This window comes from Sebastes fasciatus, chromosome 5, assembly GCF_043250625.1.
Source record: "Sebastes fasciatus isolate fSebFas1 chromosome 5, fSebFas1.pri, whole genome shotgun sequence".
Lineage (NCBI taxonomy): Eukaryota > Metazoa > Chordata > Actinopteri > Perciformes > Sebastidae > Sebastes > Sebastes fasciatus.
The window spans coordinates 11,984,750-12,004,321 of NC_133799.1; the positions used below are offsets into that span (position 1 = coordinate 11,984,750).

A 19,572-nucleotide genomic window follows, 5' to 3' on the forward strand; every position below is an offset into this window, starting at 1 on the left:
ATGGAGTTGACTTCCTTTGGAGAGGTCAGCAATGGAACCATCATTGAACTTGTTAAACAGGTACAGTATGTAAAACAGAATGTGTAAAATAACTATTTTGTAAAGGTTCTTCAACTAACATTATCTATGATGATGCATACACAATATAAATATCTCTTTTCTCTCCATTTAGTTTTTTAGAGAACAGCTGCTGAATGGAACCGCCCACACACTCACCGTGACAAAGATTCAAAGGGTCAGAGCTGCAACCACAAACACAACTACTACAATCCAAAGCACCACAACACCACCAACAACATCTCTACTAACAACAACCTCAACCTTATTTACAACTACAACAACACTGAGCACCACAATAACACCTCCAATAACCTCAACTACACAAGCAACTACCACACCACCAAGCAACACACCTACCACAACACCCACCATAACCTCAGCCTCAACTACAACAACAATGAGCACCACAATAACACCTCAAATAACCTCAACTACACAAGCAACTACCACATCCCCTAGTGCAACAACACCACCAAGCACCACAACTACCATAACAACACCCACCATAACCTCATCCACAACTTCAACAACACCGAGCACCACAATAACACCTCCAATAACCTCAACTACACAAGCAACTACCACACCACCAAGCACCACACCTACCACAACACCCACCATAACCTCAGCCTCAACTACAACAACATCGAGCACCACAATAGCACCTCAAATAACCTCAACTACACAAGCAACTACCACATCCCCTAGTACAACAACACCACCAAGCACCACAACTACCATAACAACACCCACCATAACCTCATCCACAACTTCAACAACACCGAGCACCACAATAACACCTCCAATAACCTCAACTACACAAGCAACTACCACACCTTCTAGTACAACAACACCACCAAGCACCACAGCTACCACAACACCCACCATAACCTCATCTACAACTACAACATCGAGCTCCACAATAACACCTCCAATAACCTCAACTACACAAGCAACTACCACACCCCCTATCACAACTACACCACCAAGCACCACAACTACCACAACAACACCCACCATAACCTCATCCACAACTTCAACAACACCAAGCACCACAATAACACCTCCAATAACCTCAACTACACAAGCAACTACCACACCCCCTAGTACAACAACACCACCAAGCACAACAACTACCACAACAACACCCACCATAACCTCATCCACAACTTCAACAACACCAAGCACCACAATAACACCTCCAATAACCTCAACTACACAAGCAACTACCACACCCCCTAGTACAACAACACCACCAAGCACAACAACTACCACAACAACACCCAACATAACCTCATCCACAACTACAACAACACTGAGCACCACAATAGCACCTCAAATAACCTCAACTACACAAGCAACTACCACATCCCCTAGTACAACAACACCACCAAGCACCACAACTACCATAACAACACCCACCATAACCTCATCCACAACTTCAACAACACCGAGCACCACAATAACACCTCCAATAACCTCAACTACACAAGCAACTACCACACCCTCTAGTACAACAACACCACCAAGCACCACTACTACACCACCAAGCACCACAGCTACCACAACACCCACCATAACCTCATCTACAACTACAACATCGAGCACCACAATAACACCTCCAATAACCTCAACTACACAAGCAACTACCACACCCCCTATCACAACTACACCACCAAGCACCACAACTACCACAACAACACCCACCATAACCTCATCCACAACTTCAACAACTCCGAGCACCACAATAACACCTCCAATAACCTCAACTACACAAGCAACTACCACACCCCCTAGTACAACAACACCACAAAGCACAACAACTACCACAACAACACCAACCATAACTGCATCCACAACTACAACAACACTGGGCACCGCAATAACCCCTCCAATAACCTCAACTACACAAGCAACTACCACACCCCCTAGTACGACACCACCAAGCCCCACTACTACACCACCCAGCACCACACCTACCACAACAACACCCACCATAACCTCAGCCACAACTACAACAACACTGAGCACCACAATAACACCTCCAATAACCTCAACTACACAAGCAACTACCACACCCCTTAGTACAACAACACCTCCAAGCACCACTACTACACCACCAAGCACCACAACTACCACAACAACACCCACCATAACTGCATCCACAACTACAACAACACTGAGCACCGCAATAACACCTCCAATAACCTCAACTACACAAGCAACTACCACATCCCCTAGTACAACAACACCACCAAGCACCACAACTACCATAACAACACCCACCATAACCTCATCCACAACTTCAACAACACCGAGCACCACAATAACACCTCCAATAACCTCAACTACACAAGCAACTACCACATCCCCTAGTACAACAACACCACCAAGCACCACAACTACCATAACAACACCCACCATAACCTCATCCACAACTTCAACAACACCAAGCACCACAATAACACCTCCAATAACCTCAACTACACAAGCAACTACCACACCGTCTAGTACAACAACACCACCAAGCACCACTACTACACCACCAAGCACCACAGCTACCACAACACCCACCATAACCTCATCTACAACTACAACATCAAGCTCCACAATAACACCTCCAATAACCTCAACTACACAAGCAACTACCACACCACCAAGCACCACACCTACCACAACACCCACCATAACCTCAGCCTCAACTACAACAACACTGAGCACCACAATAACACCTCAAATAACCTCAACTACACAAGCAACTACCACATCCCCTAGTACAACAACTCCACCAAGCACCACAACTACCATAACAACACCCACCATAACCTCATCCACAACTTCAATAACACAGAGCACCACAATAACACCTCAAATAACCTCAACTACACAAGCAACTACCACACCCCCTAGTACAACAACACCACCAAGCACCACAACTACCACAACAACACCCACCATAACCTCAGCCACAACTACAACAACACTGAGCACCACAATAACACCTCCAATAACCTCAACTACACAAGCAACTACCACACCCTCTAGTACAACAACACCACCAAGCACCACTACTACACCACCAAGCACCACAGCTACCACAACACCCACCATAACCTCATCTACAACTACAACATCGAGCACCACAATAACACCTCCAATAACCTCAACTACACAAGCAACTACCACACCCCATAGTACAACAACAACACCACAAAGCACAACAACTACCACAACAACACCAACCATAACTGCATCCACAACTACAACAACACTGAGCACCGCAATAACACCTCCAATAACCTCAAATACACAAGCAACTACCACACCCCCTAGTACGACACCACCAAGCCCCACTACTACACCACCCAGCACCACACCTACCACAACAACACCCACCATAACCTCAGCCACAACTACAACAACACTGAGCACCACAATAACACCTCCAATAACCTCAACTACACAAGCAACTACCACACCCCCTAGTACAACAACACCTCCAAGCACCACTACTACACCACCAAGCACCACAACTACCACAACAACACCCACCATAACTGCATCCACAACTACAACAACACTGAGCACCGCAATAACACCTCCAATAACCTCAACTACACAAGCAACTACCACACCTACCACAACACCCACCATAACCTCAGCCTCAACTACAACAACACTGAGCACCACAATAACACCTCAAATAACCTCAACTACACAAGCAACTACCACATCCCCTAGTACAACAACACCACCAAGCACCACAACTACCATAACAACACCCACCATAACCTCATCCACAACTTCAACAACACCGAGCACCACAATAACACCTCCAATAACCTCAACTACACAAGCAACTACCACACCGTCTAGTACAACAACACCACCAAGCACCACAGCTACCACAACACCCACCATAACCTCATCTACAACTACAACATCGAGCTCCACAATAACACCTCCAATAACCTCAAATACACAAGCAACTACCACATCCCCTAGTACAACAACTCCACCAAGCACCACAACTACCATAACAACACCCACCATAACCTCATCCACAATTTCAACAACACAGAGCACCACAATAACACCTCCAATAACCTCAACTACACAAGCAACTACCACACCCCCTAGTACAACAACACCACCAAGCACCACAACTACCACAACAACACCCACCATAACCTCAGCCACAACTACAACAACACTGAGCACCACAATAACACCTCCAATAACCTCAACTACACAAGCAACTACCACACCACCAAGCACCACACCTACCACAACACCCACCATAACCTCAGCCTCAACTACAACAACACTGAGCACCACAATAACACCTCAAATAACCTCAACTACACAAGCAACTACCACATCCCCTAGTACAACAACTCCACCAAGCACCACAACTACCATAACAACACCCACCATAACCTCATCCACAACTTCAACAACACAGAGCACCACAATAACACCTCCAATAACCTCAACTACACAAGCAACTACCACACCCTCTAGTACAACAACACCACCAAGCACCACTACTACACCACCAAGCACCACAGCTACCACAACACCCACCATAACCTCATCCACAACTTCAACAACACCGAGCACCACAATAACACCTCCAATAACCTCAACTACACAAGCAACTACCACACCGTCTAGTACAACAACACCACCAAGCACCACAGCTACCACAACACCCACCATAACCTCATCTACAACTACAACATCGAGCTCCACAATAACACCTCCAATAACCTCAAATACACAAGCAACTACCACATCCCCTAGTACAACAACTCCACCAAGCACCACAACTACCATAACAACACCCACCATAACCTCATCCACAATTTCAACAACACAGAGCACCACAATAACACCTCCAATAACCTCAACTACACAAGCAACTACCACACCCCCTAGTACAACAACACCACCAAGCACCACAACTACCACAACAACACCCACCATAACCTCAGCCACAACTACAACAACACTGAGCACCACAATAACACCTCCAATAACCTCAACTACACAAGCAACTACCACACCACCAAGCACCACACCTACCACAACACCCACCATAACCTCAGCCTCAACTACAACAACACTGAGCACCACAATAACACCTCAAATAACCTCAACTACACAAGCAACTACCACATCCCCTAGTACAACAACTCCACCAAGCACCACAACTACCATAACAACACCCACCATAACCTCATCCACAACTTCAACAACACAGAGCACCACAATAACACCTCCAATAACCTCAACTACACAAGCAACTACCACACCCTCTAGTACAACAACACCACCAAGCACCACTACTACACCACCAAGCACCACAGCTACCACAACACCCACCATAACCTCATCTACAACTACAACATCGAGCACCACAATAACACCTCCATTAACCTCAACTACACAAGCAACTACCACACCCCATATCACAACTACACCACCAAGCACCACAACTACCATAACAACACCCACCATAACCTCATCCACAACTTCAACAACTCCGAGCACCACAATAACACCTCCAATAACCTCAACTACACAAGCAACTACCACACCCCCTAGTACAACAACACCACAAAGCACAACAACTACCACAACAACACCAACCATAACTGCATCCACAACTACAACAACACTGAGCACCGCAATAACACCTCCAATAACCTCAACTACACAAGCAACTACCACACCCCCTAGTACAACACCTCCAAGCACCACTACTACACCACCAAGCACCACAACTACCACAACAACACCCACCATAACTGCATCCACAACTACAACAACACTGAGCACCGCAATAACACCTCCAATAACCTCAACTACACAAGCAACTACCACACCACCAAGCACCTCACCTACCACAACACCCACCATAACCTCAGCCTCAACTACAACAACACTGAGCACCACAATAACACCTCCAATAACCTCAACTACACAAGCAACTACCACACCACCAAGCACCACACCTACCACAACACCCACCATAACCTCAGCCTCAACTACAACAACACTGAGCACCACAATAACACCTCAAATAACCTCAACTACACAAGCAACTACCACATCCCCTAGTACAACAACTCCACCAAGCACCACAACTACCATAACAACACCCACCATAACCTCATCCACAACTTCAACAACACAGAGCACCACAATAACACCTCCAATAACCTCAACTACACAAGCAACTACCACACCCTCTAGTACAACAACACCACCAAGCACCACTACTACACCACCAAGCACCACAGCTACCACAACACCCACCATAACCTCATCTACAACTACAACATCGAGCACCACAATAACACCTCCATTAACCTCAACTACACAAGCAACTACCACACCCCATATCACAACTACACCACCAAGCACCACAACTACCATAACAACACCCACCATAACCTCATCCACAACTTCAACAACTCCGAGCACCACAATAACACCTCCAATAACCTCAACTACACAAGCAACTACCACACCCCCTAGTACAACAACACCACAAAGCACAACAACTACCACAACAACACCAACCATAACTGCATCCACAACTACAACAACACTGAGCACCGCAATAACACCTCCAATAACCTCAACTACACAAGCAACTACCACACCCCCTAGTACAACACCTCCAAGCACCACTACTACACCACCAAGCACCACAACTACCACAACAACACCCACCATAACTGCATCCACAACTACAACAACACTGAGCACCGCAATAACACCTCCAATAACCTCAACTACACAAGCAACTACCACACCACCAAGCACCTCACCTACCACAACACCCACCATAACCTCAGCCTCAACTACAACAACACTGAGCACCACAATAACACCTCAAATAACCTCAACTACACAAGCAACTACCACATCCCCTAGTACAACAACTCCACCAAGCACCACAACTACCATAACAACACCCACCATAACCTCATCCACAACTTCAACAACACAGAGCACCACAATAACACCTCCAATAACCTCAACTACACAAGCAACTACCACACCCCCTATCACAACTACACCACCAAGCACCACAACTACCACAACAACACCCACCATAACCTCATCCACAACTTCAACAACTCCGAGCACCACAATAACACCTCCAATAACCTCAACTACACAAGCAACTACCACACCCCCTAGTACAACAACACCTCCAAGCACCACTACTACACCACCAAGCACCACAACTACCACAACAACACCCACCATAACTGCATCCACAACTACAACAACACTGAGCACCGCAATAACACCTCCAATAACCTCAACTACACAAGCAACTACCACACCACCAAGCACCACACCTACCACAACACCCACCATAACCTCAGCCTCAACTACAACAACACTGAGCACCACAATAACACCTCCAATAACCTCAACTACGCAAGCAACTACCACACCTACCACAACACCAACCATAACCTCAGCCTCAACTACAACAACACTGAGCACCACAATAACACCTCCAATAACCTCAACTACACAAGCAACTACCACACCCCCTATCACAACTACACCACCAAGCACCACAACTACCACAACAACACCCACCATAACCTCATCCACAACTTCAACAACTCCGAGCACCACAATAACACCTCCAATAACCTCAACTACACAAGCAACTACCACACCCCCTAGTACAACAACACCTCCAAGCACCACTACTACACCACCAAGCACCACAACTACCACAACACCCACCATAACTGCATCCACAACTACAACAACACTGAGCACCGCAATAACACCTCCAATAACCTCAACTACACAAGCAACTACCACACCACCAAGCACCACACCTACCACAACACCCACCATAACCTCAGCCTCAACTACAACAACACTGAGCACCACAATAACACCTCAAATAACCTCAACTACACAAGCAACTACCACACCCCCTATCACAACTACACCACCAAGCACCACAACTACCATAACAACACCCACCATAACCTCAGCCTCAACTACAACAACACTGAGCACCACAATAACACCTCCAATAACCTCAACTACACAAGCAACTACCACACCCCCTATCACAACTACACCACCAAGCACCACAACTACCACAACAACACCCACCATAACCTCATCCACAACTTCAACAACTCCGAGCACCACAATAACACCTCCAATAACCTCAACTACACAAGCAACTACCACACCCCCTAGTACAACAACACCTCCAAGCACCACTACTACACCACCAAGCACCACAACTACCACAACAACACCCACCATAACTGCATCCACAACTACAACAACACTGAGCACCGCAATAACACCTCCAATAACCTCAACTACACAAGCAACTACCACACCACCAAGCACCACACCTACCACAACACCCACCATAACCTCAGCCTCAACTACAACAACACTGAGCACCACAATAACACCTCCAATAACCTCAACTACGCAAGCAACTACCACACCTACCACAACACCAACCATAACCTCAGCCTCAACTACAACAACACTGAGCACCACAATAACACCTCCAATAACCTCAACTACACAAGCAACTACCACACCCCCTATCACAACTACACCACCAAGCACCACAACTACCACAACAACACCCACCATAACCTCATCCACAACTTCAACAACTCCGAGCACCACAATAACACCTCCAATAACCTCAACTACACAAGCAACTACCACACCCCCTAGTACAACAACACCTCCAAGCACCACTACTACACCACCAAGCACCACAACTACCACAACACCCACCATAACTGCATCCACAACTACAACAACACTGAGCACCGCAATAACACCTCCAATAACCTCAACTACACAAGCAACTACCACACCACCAAGCACCACACCTACCACAACACCCACCATAACCTCAGCCTCAACTACAACAACACTGAGCACCACAATAACACCTCAAATAACCTCAACTACACAAGCAACTACCACATCCCCTAGTACAACAACACCACCAAGCACCACAACTACCATAACAACACCCACCATAACCTCATCCACAACTTCAACAACACCGAGCACCACAATAACACATCCAATAACCTCAACTACACAAGCAACTACCACACCGTCTAGTACAACAACACCACCAAGCACCACTACTACACCACCAAGCACCACAGCTACCACAACACCCACCATAACCTCATCTACAACTACAACATCGAGCTCCACAATAACACCTCCAATAACCTCAACTACACAAGCAACTACTACATCCCGTAGTACAACAACTCCACCAAGCACCACAACTACCATAACAACACCCACCATAACCTCATCCACAACTTCAACAACACAGAGCACCACAATAACACCTCCAATAACCTCAACTACACAAGCAACTACCACACCCCCTAGTACAACAACACCTCCAAGCACCACTACTACACCACCAAGCACCACAACTACCACAACAACACCCACCATAACTGCATCCACAACTACAACAACACTGAGCACCGCAATAACACCTCCAATAACCTCAACTACGCAAGCAACTACCACACCTACCACAACACCCACCATAACCTCAGCCTCAACTACAACAACACTGAGCACCACAATAACACCTCCAATAACCTCAACTACACAAGCAACTACCACACCCCCTATCACAACTACACCACCAAGCACCACAACTACCACAACAACACCCACCATAACCTCATCCACAACTTCAACAACTCCGAGCACCACAATAACACCTCCAATAACCTCAACTACACAAGCAACTACCACACCCCCTAGTACAACAACACCTCCAAGCACCACTACTACACCACCAAGCACCACAACTACCACAACAACACCCACCATAACTGCATCCACAACTACAACAACACTGAGCACCGCAATAACACCTCCAATAACCTCAACTACACAAGCAACTACCACACCACCAAGCACCACACCTACCACAACACCCACCATAACCTCAGCCTCAACTACAACAACACTGAGCACCACAATAACACCTCAAATAACCTCAACTACACAAGCAACTACCACATCCCCTAGTACAACAACACCACCAAGCACCACAACTACCATAACAACACCCACCATAACCTCATCCACAACTTCAACAACACCGAGCACCACAATAACACATCCAATAACCTCAACTACACAAGCAACTACCACACCGTCTAGTACAACAACACCACCAAGCACCACTACTACACCACCAAGCACCACAGCTACCACAACACCCACCATAACCTCATCTACAACTACAACATCGAGCTCCACAATAACACCTCCAATAACCTCAACTACACAAGCAACTACTACATCCCGTAGTACAACAACTCCACCAAGCACCACAACTACCATAACAACACCCACCATAACCTCATCCACAACTTCAACAACACAGAGCACCACAATAACACCTCAAATAACCTCAACTACACAAGCAACTACCACACCCCCTAGTACAACAACACCACCAAGCACCACAACTACCACAACAACACCCACCATAACCTCAGCCACAACTACAACAACACTGAGCACCACAATAACACCTCCAATAACCTCAACTACACAAGCAACTACCACACCCTCTAGTACAACAACACCACCAAGCACCACTACTACACCACCAAGCACCACAGCTACCACAACACCCACCATAACCTCATCTACAACTACAACATCGAGCACCACAATAACACCTCCAATAACCTCAACTACACAAGCAACTACCACACCCCCTAGTACAACAACACCACCACAAAGCACAACAACTACCACAACAACACCAACCATTACTGCATCCACAACTACAACAACACTGAGCACTGCAATAACACCTCCAATAACCTCAACTACACAAGCAACTACCACACCCCCTAGTACGACACCACCAAGCCCCACTACTACACCACCCAGCATCACACCAACCACAACAACACCCACCATAACCTCAGCCACAACTACAACACTGAGCACCACAATAACACCTCCAATAACCTCAACTACACAAGCAACTACCACACCCCCTAGTACAACAACACCTCCAAGCACCACTACTACACCACCAAGCACCACAGCAACCACAACACCCACCATAACCTCATCTACAACTACAACATCGAGCACCACAATAACACCTCCAATAACCTCAACTACACAAGCAACTACCACACCACCAAGCACCACACCTACCACAGCAACACCCACCATAACCTCAGCCACAACTACAACAACACTGAGCACCACAATAACACCTCCAATAACCTCAACTACACAAGCAACTACCACACCACCAAGCACCACACGTACCACAGCAACACCCACCATAACCTCATCCACAACTTTAACAACACAGAGCACCACAATAACACCTCCAATAACCTCAACTATACAATCAACTACCACACCCCCTAGTACAACAACACCACCAAGCACCACTACTACACCACCAAGCACCACAACTACCACAACACCCACCATAACCTCATCTACAAGTACAACATCGAGCACCACAATTACACCTCCAATAACCTCAACTACACAAGCAACTACCACACCCCCTAGTACAACAACACCACCAAGCACCACTACTACACCACCAAGCACCACAACAACACCCACCATAACCTCAGCCACAACTACAACAACACTGAGCACCACAATAACACCTCCAGTAACCTCAACTACACAAGCAACTACCACACCCCCTAGTACAACACCACCACCAAGCAACACTACAACACCACAAGCACCACAGCTACCACAATAACACCCACCATAACCTCATCCACAACTACAACAACACAGAGCACCGCAATAACGTCTCCAATAACCTCAACTACACCAGTAACTACCACATCCCCTAGTACCACAGCAACAACACCAGACACCACTACTGCAACACCAGGTATCACAACTTCACCCCAAACTACCATAACAACATCCCCTATAAGCGCATCCACAACTACAACAACACCGAGCACCACAATAACACCTCCAATAACCTCAACTACACAAGCAACTACCACACCCCCTAGTACAACAACACCACCAAGCACCACAATTTCAACAACAACACCCACCATAACCTCATCCACAACTTCAACAACACAGAGCACCACAATAACACCTCCAATAACCTCAACTATACAATCAACTACCACACCCCCTAGTACAACAACACCACCAAGCACCACTACTACACCACCAAGCACCACAACTACCACAACACCCACCATAACCTCATCTACAAGTACAACATCGAGCACCACAATTACACCTCCAATAACCTCAACTACACAAGCAACTACCACACCCCCTAGTACAACAACACCACCAAGCACCACTACTACACCACCAAGCACCACAACTACCACAACAACACCCACCATAACCTCAGCCACAACTACAACAACACTGAGCACCACAATAACACCTCCAGTAACCTCAACTACACAAGCAACTACCACACCCCCTAGTACAACACCACCACCAAGCAACACTACAACACCACAAGCACCACAGCTACCACAATAACACCCACCATAACCTCATCCACAACTACAACAACACAGAGCACCGCAATAACGTCTCCAATAACCTCAACTACACCAGTAACTACCACATCCCCTAGTACCACAGCAACAAGACCAGACACCACTACTGCAACACCAGGTATCACAACTTCACCCCAAACTACCATAACAACATCCCCTATAAGCGCATCCACAACTACAACAACACCGAGCACCACAATAACACCTCCAATAACCTCAACTACACAAGCAACTACCACACCCCCTAGCGCAACAACACCACCAAGCACCACTACTACACCACCAAGCACCACAACTACCACAACAACACCCACCATAACCTCATCCACAACTTCAACAACACTGAGCACCACAATAACACCTCCAATGACCTCAACTACACAAGCAACTACCACAGCCCCCACCACCACAGCAACAACACCAGACACCACTACTGCACAACCAAGTACCACAACTACACTCCAAACTACCACTACAACTCCCACCATAACCGCATCCACAACTACAACAACACTGAGCACCACAATAACACCTCCAATAACCTCAAATACACAAGCAACTACCACTCCCCCTAGTATAACAACACCACCAAGCACCACAACTACCACAACAACACCCACCATAACCGCATCCACAACTACAACAACACTGACCACCACAATAACATCTCCAATAACCTCAACTATATCAGCAACTGGCACACCCCCTACCACCACAGCAACAACACCAGACACATCTACTGCACCACCAAGCACCACAACTCCACCCCAAACTACCACAACTACACCCACCATAACTGCATCCACAATTACAACACCACCAAGCACCCCCACAACTGAGGTCCCCACAACTGCAAGCCCGACAACTGCAACTCCCACAACAATTGCCCCAACAACTGTGGTCCCCACAACTGCAGCACCTACAACTGCGGCTCCCACAACAATAGCCCCAACAACTGCGGTCCCCACAACTGCAGCCCCAACAACTGCAGCTCTCTCAACTGCTGCTCCAACAACTGCAGCCCCGACAAGTGCAACTCCCACAACTGCGTCCCCAACAACTGCATCCACGACAACTGCAGCACCTACAACTTCGGCTCCCACAACAATAGCCCCAGCAACTGCGGTTCCAACAACTGCTGCCCCGACAACTGCAGCCCCAACAACTGCAGCTCCCACAACTGCGGCCGCCACAACTGCAGCCCCAACAACTATAGCCGCAACAACTGCAGCTCCCACAACTGCGGCCCCCACAACTGCAGCCCCAACAACTATAGCCGCAACAACTGCAGCTCCCACAACTGCAGCCTCAACACCTGCAGTCCCCACAACTGCGGTCCGGACAACTGCAGCCCCGACAACTGCAGCACCGACTGTCGGTAGCAAATTGTCTGTTTGGTGGATCAGCATAAACTGTACTGTGACTGTAAAATCATGACAGCCAGTTCAGATGGGTCCAGTGGTGAGGATATAAAATGGATGGAATCTAGGAGGCAGAAAAAGGCATTGAGGGAAAGGGAAAGACGAGCAAGAGCGAGAGCGAGAGCGAGATGTTGGTCAGATGGCAGCGAGGGTTAGAGAGGTTACAGAAAGAAATCAAGAACTAGTTGCAATGAGAGGCAGATTCAAGAGAGTCAATCACAAGAACAGGAATGGAAAGTAGTGATTGAATTTAATCAGGATGGAGGGCACTATCACCCGATCAAACGAACTAAACGATCGAGGAAGAGATTGGTAAAATCAAGTTCGCTAGGTTTTGAATAACAAACGAGTCCTGATGCATGCAGCAAACAAACACCAGCAGGAAAAGATTCTCAGAATGATTTCACTTAAAGGGGAAAGAATGAAGGCTCATATTCCAGGAGCGATGGCAAAACTGAGGGTGTAATCTCAGGAGTCCCTTTGAGTGTGAAAATGCAAAAGAAAAAAGAAAATGCAGGGAGGCAAAGCCACAAGGCTTAAAAGCATAAACATGCAGAAGCAGTGTTCAGTTTTTATGCACCAAGTATTTGGAACAAGCTCCCAGAAAACTGCAGGACCGCTCCAACTCTTAGTTCTTTTAAATCTAAGATTCAAACTTTCTTGTTTGCTGCTGCCTTTTATTAAACCAAATAGTTATCTTATACTGCACTATAACTTTTACTTGTGTGTTATACTCTATTTTAGCTTCTATTATAGCTTTTATTTTTAGCTTGTTTTTATTTTCTAATCTTTAACGTTTTTATGTGTTTATGACTGTTTTAATTATGTCTTAATGTTCTTTTGCACTTTGTTGCAATGTTCTTGATTGTTTGTGTAAAGCACAAATAAAGCAGCCTTGCCTTGCCTTGCATAAGAATGCATGCTCATGGGGCATCTCTTGTTGGGTCTCTAAATTATAGTAGAGTACAGAGTCTCGAGATAACTTCTGTTATGAGTTGATGCTATATAAAAATAAATTTAATTGAATTGAAACAACCCGTCATTCATTACAAACTTTGTAAATATCTGGGTTTTCCCTCTTCACAGTTCAGAAAAAAATTAAGGGAACCAATAACAGTCTTTAAAAACTGGATTGTCAGCCTAATGCTGCATGGTAAAAGGTATGATGGGTTTTATGATTTAGTTTGTACTGTCATATATTTTGTAAACATGTGTCTGTGACTTACTGGACTTAGTGGTTTTTCAGGTTACAGTATATGAATGTAGCTCCTATCTCCAATGCCTTGTCACTCCCTCCATAGCTGAGGGAGGAGTAATTCACAAACTAAGCGCAACATGCACAAACAAAAGTACTTATCTGTACATGGAGTAGTGAGAAGTAACACCAGTCATCATGGAAAGAATCATCATTTATTGGATATTGTTGCTTGGATATTTACATACATCCTCTGGACAAAGTAACTATTTAATTAATATTGTATGGCTTTGATTGTTTGTATTTAACTGTCTAATATACAGTACCTTATGCTATCACAGTAAACTGGAGACATTAGTTGTGTTAAGTATTCAAAAAGTTAAGGATATCTATCTGTTTTACAATTGACATTCTGTTTGCCTACTATTGATCTCTTCAAGATCAAACAACAAATATTGGACTGAAAATGTGTTTATTTGCTGTTAGAAATTCTAATACGATTATTATGTATAAACATGCAAACATGTTTGACTGATTCGTCTTCAAATAAAAAAAATTAAATAAGTAAATATGTATATAAAATATGGTAAATAGAGCTGATTCATTTGCTCTGGTTATTTTCCAAGATGGCATTTACTGCCTGAATGTCAAGTCTCTGTCAAGGACGTTGGAGAGTAATAAACAAGGGCATGAACATAAATCATAACTAGAAGATAGCATGAGGTTCCCGTTTCATGTTTGGAAAATTAGTAAAAAAAAAAGGGTTGGAAATTATTTGTACTTTTTAGCAGTATTGGATTAATAGTATTGCTATATATTGAAATTTTAATTTTACAAAACATTATATGTGATCATTATTAATTAACACTAAAACCCCAAAAACATTCATTCCAACTTGAAAGTGTAAAAAACAACAAATCACAGATAAATCAGTGAACCATCTATGAGTAAGACAATAGTTTTGCAGTTTACAGAACTGTATTATGCAAGTGACAGAAAACTTATGCGAGGGTAGTTTCGCCAGATAGTTGGTGCTCAAGTAAAGGTGGTTCACCTAAATTACTCAGATCTTCTTTTTGAGTACATGGATGTTCAAAAGAAAGTTCATCCCATTTCAGAAAATACATGAGATGTTTGGTGACAGAAAAACTGATAACCCGACAGATAATAGAGCCTATTATTATTTTCTTTAACAATAGCCCAAACAACGGCAGCTCCCACAACTGCACCCCCGACAACTGCAGCTTCAACAATGGCACCACCCACAACTATGGCCCCCGCAACTGCAGCTCCAACAACTGCAGCTCCCACAACTGCAGCCCCGACAACTGCAGCCCCGACAACTGCCACACCGACAAATGCAGTCCAAACAACTGCGGCAGCCCCAACAACTGCAGCTCCCACAACTCTCACAACTGTGGCTCCAACAACTACAATCCCGACAACTGCAGCCCCCACAACCTCGGTTACCACAACAATATCCCCGACAACTACAGCCTCAACACCTGCGGGCCCCACAACGGCAGCCCCAACAACGGCAGCCCCAACAACTGCAGCTCCAACTACTGGAGCTCCCACAACTGCTGCTCAAACAACTGCAGCCCCGACAACTGCGGCTCCAACAACTGCAGCCCCAACAAGTGCAACTCCCACAACTGCGGCCCCCACAACTGAAGCCCCAACAACTATAGCCGCAACAACTGCAGCTCCCACAACTGCGGCCCCCACAACTGAGGTCCCCACAACTGCAGGCCCAACAACTGCAGCTCCCACAACTGCTGCTCCAACAACTGCAGCCCCGACAACTGCAACTCCCACAACTTCGGCCCCAACAACTGCATCCACGACAACTGCAGCACCTACAACTGTGGCTCCCACAACAATAGCCCCAACAACTGCAGCTCCAACTACTGGAGCTCCCACAACTGCTGCTCAAACAACTGCAGCCCCGACAACTGCGGCTCCAACAACTGCAGCCCCAACAAGTGCAACTCCCACAACTGCGGCCCCCACAACTGCAGCCCCAACAACTATAGCCGCAACAACTGCAGCTCCCACAACTGCGGCCCCCACAACTGAGGTCCCCACAACTGCAGGCCCAACAACTGCAGCTCCCACAACTGCTGCTCCAACAACTGCAGCTCCCACAACTGCTGCTCCAACAACTGCAGCCCCGACAACTGCAACTCCCACAACTTCGGCCCCAACAACTGCATCCACGACAACTGCAGCACCTACAACTGTGGCTCCCACAACAATAGCCCCAACAACTGCAGCTCCAACTACTGGAGCTCCCACAACTGCTGCTCAAACAACTGCAGCCCCGACAACTGCGGCTCCAACAACTGCAGCCCCAACAAGTGCAACTCCCACAACTGCGGCCCCCACAACTGCAGCCCCAACAACTATAGCCACAACAACTGCAGCTCCCACAACTGCGGCCCCCACAACTGAGGTCCCCACAACTGCAGGCCCAACAACTGCAGCTCCCACAACTGCTGCTCCAACAACTGCAGCCCCGACAACTGCAACTCCCACAACTTCGGCCCCAACAACTGCATCCACGACAACTGCAGCACCTACAACTGCGGCTCCCACAACAATAGCCCCGACAACTGCGGTTCCAACAACTGCTGCCCCGACAACTGCAGCCCCAACAACTGCAGCTCCCACAACTGCTGCTCCAACAACTGCAGCCCCGACAACTGCAGCTCCCACAACTGCGGCCCCCACAACTGCAGCCCCAACAACTATAGCCGCAACAACTGCAGCTCCCACAACTGCGGCCCCCGCAACTGCAGTCCCAACAACTATAGCCGCAACAACTGCAGCTCCAACAACTGCAGCCTCAACACCTGCGGGCCCCACAACTGGGGCTCTCATAACTGCAGCTCCCACAACAATTGCCCCAACAACTTCAGCTATAACAACTGTGGTCCCCACAACTGCAGCACCTACAACTGCGACTCCCACAACGATAGCCCCAACAACTGCATCCACGACAACTGCAGCACCTACAACTGCGGCTCCCACAACAATAGCCCCAACAACTGCAGCTCCCACAACTGCAGCCCCAACAACTATATCCACGACAACTGCAGCACCTACAACTGCGGCTCCCACAACAATAGCCCCGACAACTGTGGTTCCAACAACTACTGTCCCGACAACTGCAGCCCCAATAACTGCAGCTCCCACAACTGCTGCTCCAACAACTACAGCCCCGACAAGTGCAACTCCCACAACTGCGGCCCCCACAACTGCAGCCCCAACAACTGCAGCACCCACAACTGGAGCTCTCACAACTGCAGCTCCCACAACAATTGTCCCAACAACTTCAGCTATAACAACTGCGGCCCCCACAACAACTACAGTCCCAACAACAATAGCCCCAACAACTGCAGGTCCCACAACTGCTGCTCAAACAACTGTGGCCCCATCAACAGCGGCTCCAACATCTGCGGCCTCGACAACTGCAGCCTCCACAACCACAGCCCCAACAACTGTATTCCCAACAACTTTAGCCACCACAACAATAGCCCCGACAACTGCAGGCCCAACAACTGCGGCACCCACAACTGCGGCCCCCACAACTGAGGTCCCCACAACTGCAGGCCCAACAACTGCAGCTCCCACAACTGCTGCTCCAACAACTGCATCCACGACAACTGCAGCACCTACAACTGCGGCTCCCACAACAATAGCCCCAACAACTGCGGTTCCAACAACTGCTGCCCCGACAACTGCAGCCCCAACAACTGCAGCTCCCACAACTGCTGCTCCAACAACTGCAGCTCCCACAACTGCGGCCCACACAACTGCAGCCCCAACAACTATAGCCGCAACAACTGCAGCTCCCACAACTGCGGCCCCCGCAACTGCAGTACCAACAACTATAGCCGCAACAACTGCAGCTCCAACAACTGCAGTCTCAACACCTGCGGGCCCCACAACTGCGGTCCCCACAACTGCAGCCCCGACAACTACAGCACCCACAACTGAGGCTCTCACAACTGCAGCTCCCACAACAATTGCCCCAACAACTTCAGCTATAACAACTGTGGTCCCCACAACTGCAGCACCTACAACTGCGGCTCCCACAACAATAGCCCCAACAACTGCATCCACGACAACTGCAGCACCTACAACTGCGGCTCCCACAACAATAGCCCCAACAACTGTGGTTCCAACAACTGCTGTCCCGACAACTGCATCCCCAACAACTGCAGCTCCCACAACTGCTGCTCCAACAACTGCAGCCCCGACA

General features: G+C 47.3%; 1 protein-coding gene and 1 long non-coding RNA gene across 2 annotated transcripts; one reads left to right on the forward strand and one right to left on the reverse strand.

Annotated features, from left to right (window-relative positions):
• On the forward strand, positions 1–14,737 carry LOC141768422 (uncharacterized). Its single transcript, XM_074636714.1, has 10 exons — positions 1–60; positions 904–1,147; positions 7,917–7,999; positions 9,226–9,374; positions 10,057–10,150; positions 11,164–11,329; positions 11,845–11,979; positions 12,437–12,504; positions 12,767–12,807; positions 13,265–14,737. Exons 1-10 carry the CDS (start codon positions 1–3, stop codon positions 14,124–14,126), a joined length of 1,902 nt encoding a protein of 633 aa, XP_074492815.1. The 3' UTR covers positions 14,127–14,737.
• Positions 14,738–19,089: 4,352 nt separating this feature from the next.
• Positions 19,090–19,572, reverse strand: LOC141767614 (uncharacterized). Its single transcript, XR_012593898.1, has 3 exons — positions 19,448–19,572; positions 19,244–19,387; positions 19,090–19,213 (listed from the first exon to the last, which is right to left on the reverse strand). It is a non-coding gene; the product is annotated as an uncharacterized LOC141767614 (long non-coding RNA).